General features: G+C 45.4%; 2 protein-coding genes across 5 annotated transcripts in view; one reads left to right on the top strand and one right to left on the bottom strand.

Moving 5' to 3' along the window:
* Window positions 1–4,205, bottom strand: part of llgl2 (LLGL scribble cell polarity complex component 2) — a 105,705-nt gene extending 101,500 nt beyond the window's left edge. The window contains exon 1 of one of the 2 annotated variants that reach the window (XM_078225453.1): window positions 4,027–4,205. The gene's annotated coding sequence lies outside the window, so the exon portion shown is untranslated. The remainder of the gene's footprint in view (window positions 1–4,026) is intronic. The other variant, XM_078225452.1, reaches the window with a different exon arrangement.
* A 2,791-nt stretch (window positions 4,206–6,996) lies between these two features.
* The window catches only part of tmem260 (transmembrane protein 260), a 30,544-nt gene continuing 19,930 nt past the window's right edge, over window positions 6,997–17,610 (top strand). The window contains exons 1-7 of one of the 3 annotated variants that reach the window (XM_078225455.1): window positions 6,997–7,209; window positions 7,898–7,929; window positions 8,896–9,047; window positions 10,989–11,166; window positions 15,421–15,534; window positions 16,046–16,225; window positions 17,295–17,335. In XM_078225455.1, coding sequence (XP_078081581.1) covers window positions 7,101–7,209; window positions 7,898–7,929; window positions 8,896–9,047; window positions 10,989–11,166; window positions 15,421–15,534; window positions 16,046–16,225; window positions 17,295–17,335 — 806 coding nt within the window. In that variant the 5' untranslated portion in view covers window positions 6,997–7,100. The remainder of the gene's footprint in view (window positions 7,210–7,897; window positions 7,930–8,895; window positions 9,048–10,988; window positions 11,167–15,420; window positions 15,535–16,045; window positions 16,226–17,294; window positions 17,336–17,610) is intronic. The other 2 variants (XM_078225454.1, XM_078225456.1) reach the window with 2 other exon arrangements.

Consider the following 17,610-nt stretch of genomic DNA (forward strand, 5'->3'; position numbering starts at 1 on the left):
ACCTGAACAGGTGCATAAGTGTGGCGACTGGGGGAATTTCACAGTAATTTCATTGCAGTGTTAATGTAAGCCTTACTTGCGACTAATAGGTAAATAAACATTTTTACTTTTAAGTGCAATCACTTAAGGTAGACAATGTGATACTCAGTTTTGCACAGCAAGATCCCATAAACAGTTAATTTGTGCAGCTGATGGTGTTACTTGAAGGGTGAACATTGGAAGGGCATGGTGAAAACACCCTACTTTCTTTGAATGGTACTGTGGGGTGGGGATGGAGATTGGGAGGTCTTGCCTGTCCTCTCCACAGCCTACATGACTCCTTCAATGATGCACTGCATAGTGTCAGACTAGATTCTGTGCTCAGGTCCTGGCATGGGACATGAACATACAACCTCCTGATCCTTACCACTGATTTAAACTGTTTCTAAGGTTAATTCAACAATATCTTTGTGAGCTCCTGCTCCCCAATGTCCCCTCATAAGCTTCTGAAGCTGTGAAGCCCAGAGCTACACGCATCAAGTTTGATCCACGATATGGGCTGGGAACTAATCTCTCATCAGGATGGCAGTGGGGTCATTGCAGTTGGCTCCGGGATGTTGAGAACATTCCCAAGCCTCTAACTCCAGAATATTTACTGATATCTGGGCCTCACTTCCGAGCCTGCCAGGACCCAATCTAGCGATATAGACTAGGCTGCACTACAGCACAGTTGCAACATGATGAAGCTACTGTCAAGTTCTAGCCAGAGGTCAGGTGCACAATTACTGCTCAAACAAATTCCAGACATGTCAGCAATTATAAGCTGCAATATTTTCTTCTCATGCTTGGATCAAAAAAAAAAGCATCTGCCCCCGTCTAAAACCTCCAAATGCCTCCTGAATCTGGAGTGTTTGGTACAGACTGCTCTCCAAATTTGAAACAGTATGTAATTGTGTTAGCACTTTGGAGAAGGTTCACATCTCATTCCTGGGATGAAGGGTTTATTTAGAAGATTGACAGGTGATCTTATTAAAAGATACAAGATCCTGAGGGGACTTAACAGGGTGGATGCTGGAGGATGTTTTGACTGGCCGGGAGGAAGGGGGGGGGGGGAAGAAGAGAGACGACGACAAAGTTTTGAGTCTCCCTTTTAAGACAGAGATGAGGATTTTTTTTTCCTCTCAGAAGTTCATGAGTATGTAGAATTCTCTTCCTGAGAGAGCAGTGGAGGCTGGGTCATTGAATTTATTCAACACCAAGTCGGATATATTTTTGATAGACAAGTACGTACAAAGTTATGGGGAATGGGGAAGCAGACAGGAGAGTGGAGTTGAGGTCACCACCAAATCAGTCATGATCTTATTGAATGGTGGAGCAGGCTCAAAGGGCCGAATGGCCTACTCCCAAGTCCTATGTTCCTATATACCCTTCACCAAAACTTCCAAATACCATCCTAAATCCCTCAGGGATAACCAATTGGTTTCACATTTTGGCTACAAGAAGAATGGAACACATGACAAGGAGTCTACGGTCCTTTCTCTGCAGATCTTGTCTCAGAAAATCATTCTTTCCCTCGTTTCTCTTAAACAACACAATCTGATTGATCTGCACAAAGTAATGTTGGGAAAGATGTGTTGTTTAAAACCCTCATCAGACACCATATGTAGATATAAATGCAAGTTCTGATGAAAGGTCACAAACTGAAACATCAACTGTTTCTCTCTCCACAGATGCTCCCCGACTTGCCGAGTATTCCCTGTTTCCCTTTCCTCAGATGCTGCCTGACCTGCTGAGTATTCCCTGTTTTTATTATATTTATGAATATGTAAAGTTATTGCTGTTTGAAGCCATTTCCATGAGTTCAGGGCGCTTCCGCATACTTTCCCGCTCACACTCTTCATATAAGCCTGGGCATGTGCAAATATAAATATATCTCAATCACACATGGCTGGGTGTTGTCATTTAACAATGAGTAGTTTTACAAATCTGTACATGATGCTGTGTGCGTACAGGATCCAACTTTAGCAGCAGATTTATGGAGGAAAGGATCAACCAGATCCCTCCTGGGGGACTGCCATTATCCCTATCCACAGTTCCGCATCACCACCAGTGGTGACAAGACAAACCCAAACCATTTGCAGTGGCAACAAATCCAATTGCTACAGAAACGGACAACTCTTACTCTTGGGTCACTCATCTCCTCAGGCAAAAACAAATTTCAATTACATTTCACATACATCTGCCAGATGGTTGTAAGGGTAACAGATTTCATCACTTGCAAACTTACATCACTACAAACCAGTCGAGCGCAGCACACTACATTTCACGATCTGTGTGTTTATCCTGTCAAACCTCTTCAGAATCTAATATCTTTCAATGAAATCATCTAATTCTTCAAAGCTCCAGATAGCAGAGATCCAATTTATTCAACTTCTCATTATAGGACATCCCTCTCATCCCAGGAACTGATCTATTGAACATTTACTGTACCACCTCCAAAACAAGTACACTGCTTAAATATGGAGACCAATATTGGACACAGTCTTCCAGGCCTGGTCTCACCAAAGCCCAGTACAATTGCAGCAATACTTTCTTACTCTTGTATTGCGCTCCCCTTGCAATAAAAGGCCAACATACCATTTGTTTTCCTAATGCTGTAATTACACACTAACTTTCAGTGTTACTTACATAAGCACACCCAAGTTTCTTTGAACATTGGTTGCAAGAATAGAAAATCTTGTCAGTGTCAATAAACTCCCACTTCCCCACATTGTAGTCCATCTATCTCATTAAAAGCAAATTACTGCAGATGCTGGAATCTGAAACCAAAAGAGAAAATGCTGGAAAATCTCAGCAGGTCTGGCAGCATCTGTAAGGAGAGAAAAGAGCTGACGTTTCGAATCCAGACGACCCTTTGTCAAAGCTTTTTTTCCAGCATTTTCTCTTTTGGTTGCCATCTATCTCCTTGTTGCCCACTCACTTAATCTGTCTATATCTCTTTGATGCCGCTCTGTGCCCTCCTCACAGACACATATTCCCACCCATGATCAGCAAACTTTGATACATTCCTCTCAAGTTTGTCTTTCCAATAATTAGAGGAAACCTTTGCTCATCCAATACTGGATGTCAGATGAACATTCTAATAATTTAAAAAGAGACAGCGGAGTGGTGGTGAGGTAGAGCTGAGCATCAGCATCATACATAAGGAAAGTGATGCTGTGTTTTTGAATGACATCAGCAAGGGGCAGCATGTAGAGGAGGAATAGGAAGGAAGCCCAAGGTTAGATCATTGGGGACACCAGAGGTAATGGTGCAGGAGTGGATAGAGAAGTAAATCAGTATCTGGTTATAAATGGATAGATGAGAAGGTAACCAGGAGAAAGCAGTCCCCCACACCTCTACCTGGATGACAGTAGAGCAGCACTGGAGCAGAATTAAATGGTCAGCTTTTTCCAAAGAGATTCAGGCAGGTTAAAACAGGACAATTTATCTTGTCATACAGGTTGCGACTCTAAATTTCCATTCCAGAATGGAGGCGGGGGCAGAAACTTGTTTGGAGCTATTTGAACATGAAGTTCTGGGAAAGATGGGCACAGATTTGGGGTTACAGTCAGATTGCAAACATGTTAGCTCTTTGGTAACTAGCTGGTTATCAATGTTATCCAGCTGATCCCTTGCCTGGTTTATAACTCCATCGTCCAACAAATTATCTTTTACTAAACTCGCTATCAACAATTAGCAGTCTGGTCAGCACTATAACCCAGCAGATTATCTGTTACCAGATTGATGAGCAACAAGTTACCAACTGGTTAGCGGCAGTAACCCGCCTGGTTAGCAGCCATCTCCCGGTGACTGCATTAAGTTTGCCTCATTTTCCGCTCCTTGCTGTATAACTGAGCCCAAGGCCGGGCCTCTCCTCCCGGGCCAGGCCCCTTTTCCCGGGCCGAGCCGGGGCCCCCTCTCCCGGGCTGGGCCGCCAGCCTCAGGATGTCCCGGCTAGGGGGAGGGTGTGGTTGTTCCAAGATCCCCCAGCTCTCCCGATCTTACCTGGGTTCCTGGCGCGGTCTACCTGTCTGCTTCCCGAACCACTTCTCCCCAAATCCCCGCCGGATCCCAGCGCCAGGTGTGGCCGCCAGGTAAACCTCTTAAAGGGGCCGCGACGCCCTTGCACCGCGCAGCCGCGGGGCTCAGCAAACAGCGCCCCCAGCGCACCTCCCCTTTAATACAGCTCTTAAAGGCTGAGTGCCAGGATTATTCGCTGGGGCAAGCAGCAATACTGGGATCTGCCAAGATCCACATTGGAAGTAGAGTTTAGGCTGGCTATGGAAAAAGAAAAGAAACAATCCAGAGTAAAAATAAATAAGTTTAAGTTTATTTATTAGTGTTACAAGTAGGCTTATAAAGTTACTGTGAAAATTTCCTAGTCACCACACTCCGGTACCTGTTCGGGTACACCACACTCCGGTACCTGTTCGGGTACACCACACTCCGGTACCTGTTCGGGTACACTGAGTGAGAATTTAGCATGGCCAATCCATGGAGAATCTAAAAGTCTTCTGTAGTAATATAATTAGTAAAAGGGTTGTAAAGGAGGATTAGGGCCGATTAGGGACCAAAAAGAGGATTTATGCATGGAGAAAAGGGCATAGTTGAAGTATTAACTGAATACTTTGCATCTATATTTACCATGGGAGAAGATGCTGTGGAGGTTATCCCTAATTGCTGCTTTCTTAAACTGATGTACTCAATTTGATGCAAAAGACTCATAGTGCCGTTAGGGAGATAGTTCCAGGATTTTGATTCAGTTACAGTGATTTGAATTGATTTTTTTGTTGTCACATGTATTGGAATACAGTGAAAAGTATTGTTTCTTGTGTGCTGTATAGACAAACTGTACTGTTCATAGAGTATATTGGGGAGAGGAAAGGATAGAGTGTAGAATATAAAGTTGCAGTTACAAATAGGGTGAAGAGAAAGACCAGCTTAATAGATGATAGGTCCATTCAAGAATCTGATGGCAGCAGGGAAGAAGCTGTTCTTGAGTGAGGAAATGGCAATATGTTTCTAAGTCAGGATTGTGTGTGACTGGGAGGGAAACATGTAGGTGGTGTTCTTGTGTGTCTACTGCCCTTGTCTTTTAGGTATTAAAGGTCCCAGATTGGGAAAGTGCCGTCAAAGAAAGCTTGCTGAGTTGTTGCCATGCATGTTGTAGATGGTACACACTGCTGCCACTGTGCACTGATGGTAGAGGGAATTAATGTTTAAGGGGGTGGATGGGATGCCATTCAATTGGGCTTCTTTGTCTTGCTGGTGTTGAGTTTCTTCAGTGTTGTTGGAGCTGCACTCATCCAGGCAAGTGGAGAGTATTCCAACACACTCCTGGCTTGTGCCTTGTAGTTGATGGACAGGCTCTGGGAGGTCAGGAGCAAAGTCAATGACATCTTCCATCATTTTGCTGATGACTGAGAATAATTGATGGTGTGGAAATTGACTGGATTGGATTTATCCTAGTTTTTTTGAACAGGACATAACAGAGTTACTTTCCACATATTCGGGTGGATGCCAGTATTGGAGCTGTTTGGAACAGCTTGGGTAGGGGTACGCCAATTTCTGGAGCACATTCTTAGTACTGCTGCCAAAATATTGTCAGGGCTCATAGCCATTGCAGTATCCAATGTCTTCAGCCATTCCTTGAAGTCACATGGAGTGAACTGAATTGGTTGAAAGCCGGGAACTTCATGAGGAACCTGTATTTAAGGAGACTGCCCCTCAATCTCTGGCTTCAATTCACAACCAAACTACTGATCTGCAACTCATGAATATTTTGGGGGTGTGGCCAACTTGGAGGACCATCTCACGGGTCTGATTCTGGGCCTGGGCGAAATGGTTATCTCTAGGCCCACAATGTCTGACTGAGGCTGGCCTAAAAGGGTCATTGGCTGCCTGTCTTTCTTCACAATCTTTCTGTGCCTGGGTGACCACGGAGAAGGAGTGTGCTGTGCTTGCCAGGACAATCAAGACCTTCCCTGACCAGTGGCACCTATGAATGGGAATCCATGGAGGGGAAAGAAGTTTGCACTGTAATTTAGTCTGTAATGCCACCTTTATTGTTCTAATTCAATTGAACATTGCTGACACGGTATAGGGACAGCTGAGAGCTGTAGTTGGAAAGCTGCGTTTGCTGTCAACACCTTGCATGTGTGATCCAAAGATGTGCGAGTTAGGTTGATTGGCCATGGTAAATTGCCCCTTAGTGTCAGGGGGACTAGCAGGGTAAATATGTGGGTCTACGGGGATAGAGATGGGTGGGATTGTGGTCAGTGCAGACTCGATGGACCTGAATGCCTTCCTTCTGCACTGTAAGGATCCTATGAGTCTAGTGCTTCGAGCACTACATAGTTTTAAAAACTTCACTCTCTAACAACTGATGTTAAACATTTTTTATTTTATCATGACAGCATCTCCAACAAAAGTGAATGGATTCCTACTTCTACTATCATTTTACCTACTTTCACAGACATCCTAACACACATCCAGTCTGTATGCTAAAATGAAAGTACTGTAGATGCTGAGAATCTGAAATAACAGAAGATGCTGGTAAAACTCAGCAGGTCTGCAGAGACGCTGCCAGGCCTACTGAGTTTTTCCAGCATTTTCTGTATATCAGTCTGTGTGCTATATGGGTTGTATAAGGAAACCAAGCAGTATGTGTTCATTGTGAATCTCAAACATACTCTACATGAAATGTGCTGCCAGCAGCAGAACAGGGTGATGAGAGATGTTAGTGGTTCTGAGAAGAGTCTTTGGGTTGGGGTGTTTGTCACTTCGTTCTCTTACACAGTTTCTTAGTCTTTGCTGTTTTCACTTTGTGTTTGGGCTTCAAATTTAAAAAGTTCAGGGTGACGTCAGCGCGGGCCGGCGCGCATGCTCAGGCGGCCATTTTGCGTTGGCAGCAGACTGTCGGAAATGCTGAGGGCCCTTTAATGCCCTCCCCTTTAAGCCTGGGCCCTGCCCTCCCCTTTAAGCCTGGGCCCTGCCCTCCCCTTTAAGTTTAATGTGTCGGCCCAGCAGCGCCCACAATACTGTGTGGCCGGGAGTTGAGTGGGATCTGTGTGTTCCCTATGAGTTTCCCTGGAAACGGCGGCGGCCCGGGGCTGCTCCTGCTCCTCAGTGGCCTCTCCGCCGTCTACCTGCGGACTCTGTACCGCTCGGTGCCCGGGGGGGACTCGGGTCAGTGCCGGCCGTGGGGTGTGGAAGTGGTTTAGGGTGGAGGCAGTGAGTGGGCAGTGAGAGGTTGGGTTTAGGCGGGGAGTGTCATAGAATAGAATCCCTACAGTGCAGAAGGAGGCCATTCAGCCCATCGAGTCTGCACCGGCCACAATCCCACCCAGGCCCTATTCCTGTAACCCCACATATTTATCCCACTAACCCCCTGACACTAAGGGGCAATTTAGCATAGCCAGTGCACCTAACCGCACATCTTCAGACTGTGGGAGGAAACCGGGGCATCCGGAGGAAACCCATGCAGACACAGGAAGAACGTGCAAACTCCGCACAGACAGTGACCCAAGCCGGGAATCGAACCTGGGTCCCTGGAGCTGTGAGGCAGCAGTGCTAACCACTGTGCCACCGTGCTGGTTGGGGAGGGTGTGGGGAAGGTCAGGGGCAGAGTCAAAAAGAGAGGGGGAAGAAAAGGGTGTGGGGGAGATCAGGGGAGGGAGGTAAAGGGGTATGGGGAGGTTGGAGGGGGGAAGGATGGAGAGGAGGGTGTGGCTTGGGTTGAGGTTTAGTTGGGGGGGGGGAAGGCAAAGTGTGTGGGGTGAGGTTTAAGGTTGGGGGTGTGTGGGACAGAGCAGGGGGTGCAATGCTGTTTTTTCTGCTTGTTCTGCCAGTCACTGCAATGTTGTTGTTTCCACAGGGGAGCTTGTGACTGCTGCCTGCGAGCTGGGGGTGAGTGAATGGCTGCAGCTTTTGTGTTGATGAGAGATGGTGACGAGCTGGGGACTTTCCTGGCGTGCCCCAGTGGAGATCAGGATACCGAGTCAGGGGGCATGAGCGAGGGATAGGATCATGGTTTGAATAGACTAGCAAGATTTTACCAACTGGTTCAATCTGAGAAAATAGCAAGGGAGAAGAATTGGAAATGTGGAATGTCCAAAAATGTGGAATTTGACAGATTCCAGGAGTAAGAGAGGATCCCATTAGTGGTGATGCATTTTCAGTGTTTGAATGTGATTTTAAACTACTGAGAGGCAGCCCAGTAGTACTGGACACATAATGAGTGGTGACTAGGAGCGGAATGGATTAAGCTGTGGCCCAGATGTGGGGGGGGTGGGGGGGTGGGGGGGTGGGGGGGGGGGGGTGGTGGTGGTGGTGGGTAAACTATAAAGGCATTGAAGAATAGAAGGAGCACCGGAAAACCAAGAGTTTTCAACAGATGGCTTTGGAAGAGATGAGTACAGAGTTGGGAAGGTTGAGGTGACTTGTTTGATGGAGGGAAACAGTTGGTGCCTGATCAAAAGAGCCATGTAGAGAGTTGGCTGTTGTGTGAAATGGGTGAGTCTTCAGAATTTGAAGTGGGGGCTTGGGAAGTCAAGGGAGCATTAGATGGATCTCATGGAAGAGTTGTGGTAAAGAAAAGAAACTACAGAATGACAGGAGCTAGTAGCTGGGGGACTGGGGAGAGGCCAAGGTGGGGTGTAGAGGGCTGGGGCTGGGATGGAGGGAGGCTGTGGTGGTACTATTCCCTCTGCCAGCGCATTCAATAATTCACCAGATAAGTCCTTTTTTTTAAAAAAGAGTGAGTACTGTCTGGTGTGCTGGTTTCTGTAAATGAGGGGTAGTTGGGAATGTGTGGTCTATTGCATTATGGATGATGTGGGTAGTTTCATGGCCTCTTGTTTCCCTGTTTTTCAGGTGGCACATCCTCCGGGGTACCCATTGTTCACTCTTCTGGCTAGGCTGGCAATGACCATTATTCCATTGGGCTCTCCAGTTTTCAGAGTCAATGTATTGAATGCATTACTGGGGGTAACCACAGCCTCCCTGCTCTTTGAAACAGTTTGCAGGTGAGTCCAAGAGCAGGACACCGCTCTCTGCGCAGACACTCCTTGCAGACGCACAATATCTGACAACTGTAGGCCATTCAGCCCCTCTCACCTGTTCCATTATTCCATTAAATCATAGCTGATCTGTATCTTAATTACCTGTGCCTGCCTTGGTTCCATTACCCTTACCTAACAAATCCTGTCAATCTCAATTTTAAACTTTTAGTTGATTCCAGCTTCAGCGGCCTTTTTGGGGAAAGAGTCCCGCTCTCCCTTTGTATGAAGAAGTGTTTCTTGGTATCACCCCTGAGTAGTCCAGCTCGAGTTTGAAGATTGTGCCCCCTTGTTCTGGACTCCACCAACAGAGAAAATAATTCTTCCCAACCCATTAAACTCCTTTTAATCATTATGTCCAAGACTTAACCTCCCATATTTAAGCAAATATAAACTGAGTTTATATATGTGTCATGATTTAACCCTTTTATCCTTTGCGTGGTTTTGTTTGAGGTGCTTTGGATGATCTGCTTTGTTAAATCTCCTGTAAAATACAAGTGGCTGTTGCAACCCCTCCAAGGCCAATAATTTGTTCCTGAAATGGGGTGCCCAGAACTGACTGCAGTAATCCAGGCAGTGTGACCGTTTGTCCTGGATGTTCCTGTATTTGAGCCCTGTGTGTCTCTGACCAGGGTGCTGTTTGTCTTGCAATCTCTTATTTGGATTTTTTTTTGCAGATGCATGGCATGTCCCTGCGCATGCAGGTAGTCTGATCTTTCAGTCTCCAAATTGTTTGTTTTTGGAATTTGTGGAGGTACTGACTATAATCTTTCAATACTCCTTGGATTCAGGGTTAGGGTTAGAGGACTGGAGAATAGTTCCTCCGGTCTCTGTCTGTGTGGAATCTGCACCTTCACCCCGTGTCTGTGGGTTTCCTCCGGTTTCCTCCCACACTTCAAAGGTGTGCAGGTTAGGTTGATTGGCCATGCTAAATTGTCCCTTGGTGTCAGGGGGACTAGCAGCGTTAAAACCATGGGGTTACGGGGATCGGGGCTGGGTGGGATTGGGTGGTGCAGACTCAATGGCCAAATGGCCGCCTCCTGCACTGTAAGGATTCTATGAATTGTTAATTCATTCAGAATCACTACCCATCACTAAATATACTATGGCCTGTTCTCTTGCTGGGCCTCAGTAAACATTAGCCTTTGGTCCCCTTTTGAATTTAGCTAGACATTCAGCCAGAATTTCTGTTCTGGATTCATTATCCAGTGAACAGTGGCTATTCAGACAGGTTCTGAGGGTGTCTCACTTTGGGATTATATCTCGCATTGATGTCCCTTCAAGGGAAGGTGAGAAAATCAGACTGTGTTTAGTGAGTCACATAAGGGAACACATTCAAAGAGTGTACACATTGAATGAGGACAGGACTCCATTTTCTATGTCTTTTCAAAAAGTATTCCTGAAAGTCTAACTGTTACTTAGGGTGTTGTCAGGCACTGAGCGTTTCCTGCCCCACTCTCTTTCAACACTCTTTTCCCCCATCTCCCCACCCCATACCTCACCAGCCAACCAGCAAAGAATTCTTTTTAGTGGTCAAACAACGTTAATCAAACTGGACCATTATCCATGGTGTCAGGTAGTTTGGGGGGTGGACAGAGGATGGGCAGTTATCCCTAGTGCGGGGATTGGGCAGAGCGGGGTGGTTGTGTTGGATTTATGAAATTGGGTTGTTTCAACTCTCTCACTGCTGGGTGATCGATGGGTGTTAGCGATGCCTAGTTAATTTTCTTTTGCTGCAATTGAATTTTGTTAAGGTAGAGTTATAGAAAATGTAGCAAAGGAGGGATGAATAGAGTTGCAATACCAATCAGCCATTATTTACTAAAATGTTGGGACAGGTTAGATGGGCTGAGTGGCCGACCCGTGTTCCTATGCCTCTATGTCTGACGTCCCATTCCTGTGTTTCAGGTTGTCAAACTCGTACTCTGGGGGGATTCTTGCCGCTGGGCTCTTTGCTTTCTCCCGGCTGGCATGGCAGTGGTCTGTTGCAGCTGAGGTTTTCACCTTGAACAATTTCTTTGTGAGTCTCCTCATGGTCCTGACGGTTCGATTCAGCACAGCGCCAACAGCACAGGAAAGGTCAAAGGTAAAATCTGAGTGTATCCTTCCCCCAGCAACAGCAGACTGTCAGTTGAGGATGGGCAAAGACTTCCCACTGCTGAAAGGATTATGAACGCGAGGGCAAAGACTTAAAGTAATCAAAAGAAGTAAATGCGAATGAAGGAAGAGCTATTTGACACAGCAAGTAGTTAAGGCCTGGAATACACTGCCTGACAGTGTGGTGGAGGCAGGTCAATCAAGGCATTCAAAAGGAAATTTGGACTGTTTGAAGAAGAGGGATGTGTAAGAACATAGAACATACAGCACAGAACAGGCCCTTCGGCCCACGATGTTGTGCCGAGCTTTATCCGAAACCAAGATCAAGCTATCCCACTCCCTATCATCCTGGTGTGCTCCATGTGCCTATCCAATAACCGCTTAAATGTTCCTAAAGTGTCTGACTCCACGATCACTGCAGGCAGTCCATTCCACACCCCAACCACTCTGAGTAAAGAACCTACCTCGGACATCCTTCCTATATCTCCCACCATGAACCCTATAGTTATGCCCCCTTGTAATAGCTCCATCTACCCGAGGAAATAGTCTCTGAACGTTCACTCTATCTATCCCCTTCATCATTTTATAAACCTCTATTAAGTCTCCCCTCAACCTCCTGTAAGGGTTATGGACAGAAGACAGGACAGTGACATTAAGTGAATTGCTCATTCAAAGACTGAGTGTAGACATGATGGGCCGAATGGTCTCTTCCTGCACTGTATTGATTGTGATCCCATTCCAGGCTTGGCTTCGCATCCCAAACGCTGAAGCATCATTTACTGTGAAGCCCCTCAGTACATGAGGGATTGGTTGTAGTCCAGCAATGGGCTGCATTATGCAATACTGGTAGTAGTGGCCTTTGCAATGATGGCGCATCCAATGATTCACTAAAGCAAATGTAACTTTTAAGTATTCCCCTGAGCTTTATTTATATTGGTGAGATACTACAGTTATCAGTCCTAATTATGCATGATCTCATCAGTTAGATCATGTCATACTGTAGTACTTCAACTCAAACCAAGTGGTTTAGTGCAGAAGTCTGCTGTCAACAAAAGAAGATTTGTACAATAGAACAATGTCACTTCTCTTGACAATTTTAAATATACAAAAATATCATAATCTGGTCCTCATTCCATCTATCATTGCTCAATAATGAATTATCTTGAGGTTGATCAAACAAACCAGACAAATCTCAACATTAAAAACAACTGGTGATAGATAGCAAACCTACAGGTTACTAGAGGGAGATGGACTGCAGATCTATTCATCAACAGAAGACAGATTGCAGACTTATTGCACACAAGTCTCACATTGATTTGGACAGTTTCCAACGGCTGTTTGTTGGTCCACAGCAGTGAATTTCCTCATTAGCTGTCTGGGATTTGCTCATCTCACTGTCCTTTTGGTCCCAGAACTCCAATCCAGAGAAGTATAGGATGCTGATCTGCCAGGTATCAGCAATTGCCCCCCAACATAAGCTGGGCATGAATTATGTTCCTCGGTTTAAATATAAGGATTGAAAGAACGCATAATACAAACTTGTGGAAGCACTTTACACTGAAAGTTACCAGCCAACAATTTACTTTGAGAATGGCATCCTTCTTTAAGGATTGTGCATCTGTGGGCCTGGCTGGTAACCCTGAACTTCACACCCATAGATTTGGCATGTCACCCAAAGCCAGCTCCCCAAACTTCTCTTTGGCAGGAACCACCATTAGTTCAGTGAAAGTCTTTCTGAAGATGCCCACAGTTTTGCCTTGGAGAGCTCTGATGCCCATGCTGGTACTGTGATTCTTTACCCTCAAAGAAACTACCATCTCGTGAATGCTGTTCACTGTCAACTTGATGCGTCTTTCCCACATGAATATGATGTTACCTGTTGCAAACACTGTTTTTCACATCCCAGATACAAGTGAATCCTGTAGATTTCCCCCTCGTGGCAAATGTTGCTTGCAGAGATTTAAAATCATAGAATCCTTTGATTGGAAGGATAATTTGGAAGGATTCATTCATTTGAAAGTCTTGTGCTGCAATAATCTTCACTGCTATGAGATGAGCTAACACCCAGTTGTTTTCTGTGGGCCATCTTGTGACAGATAAAAGTAATGTATGCAGTTGAAGTGGAGGGAGTGAAGACAACTCCGCTGACATGTCCCAGTATGTGTGTGAGGTATATATGTATTAATTAATCCAGATCAAAAGAGTCTGATCGGTCACTAGCTGTATTTTTTTTTTTGGCCCCTCAAATTCCTCCACCATTTCAACTGAAACTTGTTGGTAACTGCGCACCTCCCTAACCCCCCCCCCCCCCCCCCCCCCCCAAACATCTAATGCCAAAGACAGCAACAAGCAGAAATAATGAACAACAAGTTGTATTACTAAAGTGGCTTTAACCTACAATTCCATGGCCGTGCACTTGGGAGGAAGAAACTGGAACATCTAGTAGTGACTGGACAAATTCAAGGGTCAAGAGCAAGAGGGAGACAAAAAATATACACTCAGTTTGAGCAGCAGAAAACATATGAAGACAATGAAAGTTGGAGAGCCATGATTGCTGACATTGCAAAACATGGCATCTGAAAAAGGGGACTGTAATAAGACATCTCAAGGCACTTCACAGGAGCGTTATAGAACAAGTCACATAAGGAGATATTGGGTCAAATGACCAAAGGATTGTCAAAAAGGGAAAGACTGTCTTTTTAAAAAAAAAAGGAAAGTGAAGTGGAGAGGCACAGGGAGGGAATTCCAGAACTTGGGATAGCACAGTGGTTAGCACTGCTGCCTCACAGCACCAGGGACTCGGGTTCGATTCCTGGCTTGGGTCACTGTCTGTGCGGAGTCTGCACATTCTCCCTGTGTCTGCGTGGGTTTCCTCCGGGTGCTCCAGTTTCCTCCCATGGTCCGAAAGATGTGTTAGTTATATGCATTAGCTATGCTATTTTCTCCCTCAGTGTACCCGAACAGGCGCTGGAGTGTGGCGACTAGGGGATTTTCAAAGTAACTTCATTTCAGTGTCAATGTAAGCCTACTTGTGACACTAATAAATAAACTTTAAACTGAAGGTGTGGCCACCAATGGTGGAGGAATTAAAATCAGGGGTTGAACAGAAGACCAGAATTAGTTGAGCATAGACACTTGGAAAGGTTGTGGACTAGAGCAGATTACAGCGATAGGGAGGAGCGAGGTTGTGGAGGGATTTGAAAGCAAGGACGAGGATTTTATAATTGACATTACTTGATCAGGAGCTGATGAAGGTCAGCGAACACCAAAATGATAAGTGAATGGGTTTTGGATGATGTTGAGGGAAATCAAGAGGACTACCCTGAGGTGAGTGTGACTGCCGTTGATTTCAAAGCAGCATTTGCCCAAAAGTGGTATCAAAGAGCCTTAGCAAAACTGCTGTCGATAGGAATCGGGGAATAAACTTTCTGTTGGTTGGAGTCAAACCTGGCACAAAGAAAGATGGTTGTGGTTGTTGGAGATTAATCTGCTCAGTTCCAGGACATCACTGCAGGAGTTCCTAAGCCCAATCAGCTTCAGCTGCTTTATCAATGACCTTCCTTCCATCATGGGGTCAGCAGTGGGGATGTTTGCTAATGACTGAACAATGTTCAGTACCATTCATAACGACTCAGATACAGAAGCAGTCTATGTCCAAATGCAGCAATACCTGGATAATATCCAGACTTGAACTGACAAGTAACATTAGCGCCACACTAGTGCTAGGCAATGAGCACTTCCAATAAGAGAATTTCACCATCGCCCCATGACATTCAATGTCATTACCATCACTGAATTCCCCCACTATCAACGTGCTGGGGTTACCATTGACCAGAAACTGAACTGGACTAGCCATATAAATACTGTGGCTAAAAGAGCAGGCTAGAAGCTAGGAATCCTGCCCACCATCTACAAGGTTGCTTCACTTCCTTTGTCCCAGCAACTCTTAGCATGTTCACCGGTGTGTTTGCTGCTGCTCCAGTCAACACTTTTTCACTCCTTCATTTGCTGCTGATGGACTCACTCGTCTGTCTATCAGAAGCGGAAGTGACCCATGATTGGAGGAACAACTCCAAGATTAATTTTCCATTGAAACTCACTTGATTGACCAGGGTCAATGGTAATCAGAGGTTGCCTAGAGATTATTCACAGGCCATATCCGCCCCCCGGCTATACATTGGACAAACTACTTGGCTCATGTTGAAGTCTCTGAACTCTGATAAAATGTTCTTTTTATTTGTAGCTTTCTCTGCTGGGTGCATTCTGCTGTGGCCTGAGTCTCTGTAACCAGCACACCATTATTCTCTACGTGATGTACATTGTGCCCTGGGTGATGCTTAGATTACACAGAGCGAAGGTAAAATATTACCCGTGTTTTAATTTCTAATGTTCACCATTTGTTGCTCATTCTCATTGTCTGTCTCCCTGATTGCTACTCTTGTCTGACTTTCCTTCTGTCTCTTCCTCCCCATTTTCATACTTCTTCCTCTCCTGTTCCCTACACACAATTTTCTCTTCTATTTCTTTCCTTCACATTTTCTTTTCCCTCCCTCTCCCTTCGTTTTTGTGTCTCTCTCCTTTTCCACTACTCTTTAACCTCTGCTCTCTTTCCCTCTAACCTTCTCCTACACACTCCTCTAACCCCCTTGCCATCTCTCTCACTCTTTCAGTGTATTTTCTCCTCTCTAACTTCTCCCACTTTCTTTATTTCTTTTCTCCGCTCTTTTCCTCGCGCTTTTATTTCTGTCTCCCTCGCCAGACTATGTAGGCATCTCTCTCCCATGTATGGCCTGTGTTTCTATCTCTGCGCTAACTCAGCTGCGGAATCACTGTGTACCATTCTGCTTTGTTGTGCCCTAAATGTCCAGGAATTGTCCGTAAGGGTCATGCTGAGGTTAGGCCTGTGTTTCGGAGCTGGCCTCCTGCCTTATGTCTATCTGCCCATCTCATCCTACCTCAACCGAGCAAGATGGAGCTGGGGAGACCAGACCACCTTGAGAGGCTTCATCACTCACCTGCTGCGGGAGGAGTACGGCACATTCAATCTGGTAAAGTCTGACACCTTGTCACTTTTCACACTGCTTTAAGAATTGGGCTATTGAGTATTGAAACTTGGAGATATTCAGCACAGCGGATGTTTGTTCAGGAGTGCTATAAATTTTCATCTGTTCTCCCAATCTCCAGATATCCCATTTCATACATTCTTCCTCATCCCTGTATCCGACAGACTTCCCACACCACCTTCAGCTCTGATTCATTATTCCTCAAAATACAACAATGTTCACCCGACAACTGCCTTCTACGTTCTCGCTTGTTCACTCACTCGTTCACTGAGTTCCCCCAGCTTTAATATCCAAGCCACCACCTAATTTCCTTTGCCTTTTCTCAAAAACATCTCAGCCTTACTGGTACAAATGCAAAACATTGAGGATGCTGGAGATGTGAAATGAAAACATTGCTGGAAAGCTCCGAAGAGTCACGTTGGACTAGAAACGTTTACTCTGTTTCGCTCTCCACAGATGATGTCAGATCTACTGAATTTTTCCGTTTTTAAATTTCAGCCCTCCTTACATCTTGTGCCATTGCCCATTACCAGGGTAATGCCACCCGCACACAATTCGACAGGCTGTTACGACAGTTAATTAGGGGGTTAGGAGACCTAATAGAGGTATATAAGATGTTGAGAGGCATAGATCGGCTGGACTCTCAGAGGCTTTTTCCCAGGGTGGAAATGGCTGCTACGAGAGGACACAGGTTTAAGGTGCTGGGGGGTAGGTACAGGGGAAATGTTAGGGGGAAGTTTTTCACACAGAGGGTGGTGGGCGAGTGGAATCGGCTGCCGTCAGTGGTGGTGGAGGCAAACTCAATCGGGTCTTTTAAGAGACTCCTGGATGAGTACATGGGACTTAATAGGATGGAGGGTTATAGGTAGGCCTAAAAGGTAGGGGTATGTTCGGCACAACTTGTGGGGCCGAAGGGCCTGTTTTGTGCTGTAGTTTTTCTATGTTTCTTAATCAGTGGACTCGCTGTATCCAGAGATTCTCCAAGAACAGAATAATTTTTAATGTTTTTATGTTCAGACAAGTTGAAGATGTTTCCTGATCTGTTTTCTTCTAGGCCAAGTCTGAGTCTGGTTCAGGGCTGCTGCAGGTATGGAGGTGAGTGACAGCTGATACTGCCCAGTACCCTCCAAACAAAAGCTGTTATATGATTTGCTCTGTTCGTGTCCCCAGTCTCCATGCAGAGGCCTTGTTGTATCACGCTGCTCAGGTTAAAAACAGTTAAACTTATTCAGATTCTTTATAATAATAACATGAAAGAAAAAAATCACTCCAGCAAGAGTAACCAGTACCATGCTGGACTCGAATAGGTCTACAAAATAATAGTGCATTTAAAATAATTCCAAACACACAGTCAAAAACTCCCCTCTTTT

This window comes from Mustelus asterias, chromosome 12, assembly GCF_964213995.1.
Source record: "Mustelus asterias chromosome 12, sMusAst1.hap1.1, whole genome shotgun sequence".
Classification (NCBI taxonomy): domain Eukaryota; kingdom Metazoa; phylum Chordata; class Chondrichthyes; order Carcharhiniformes; family Triakidae; genus Mustelus; species Mustelus asterias.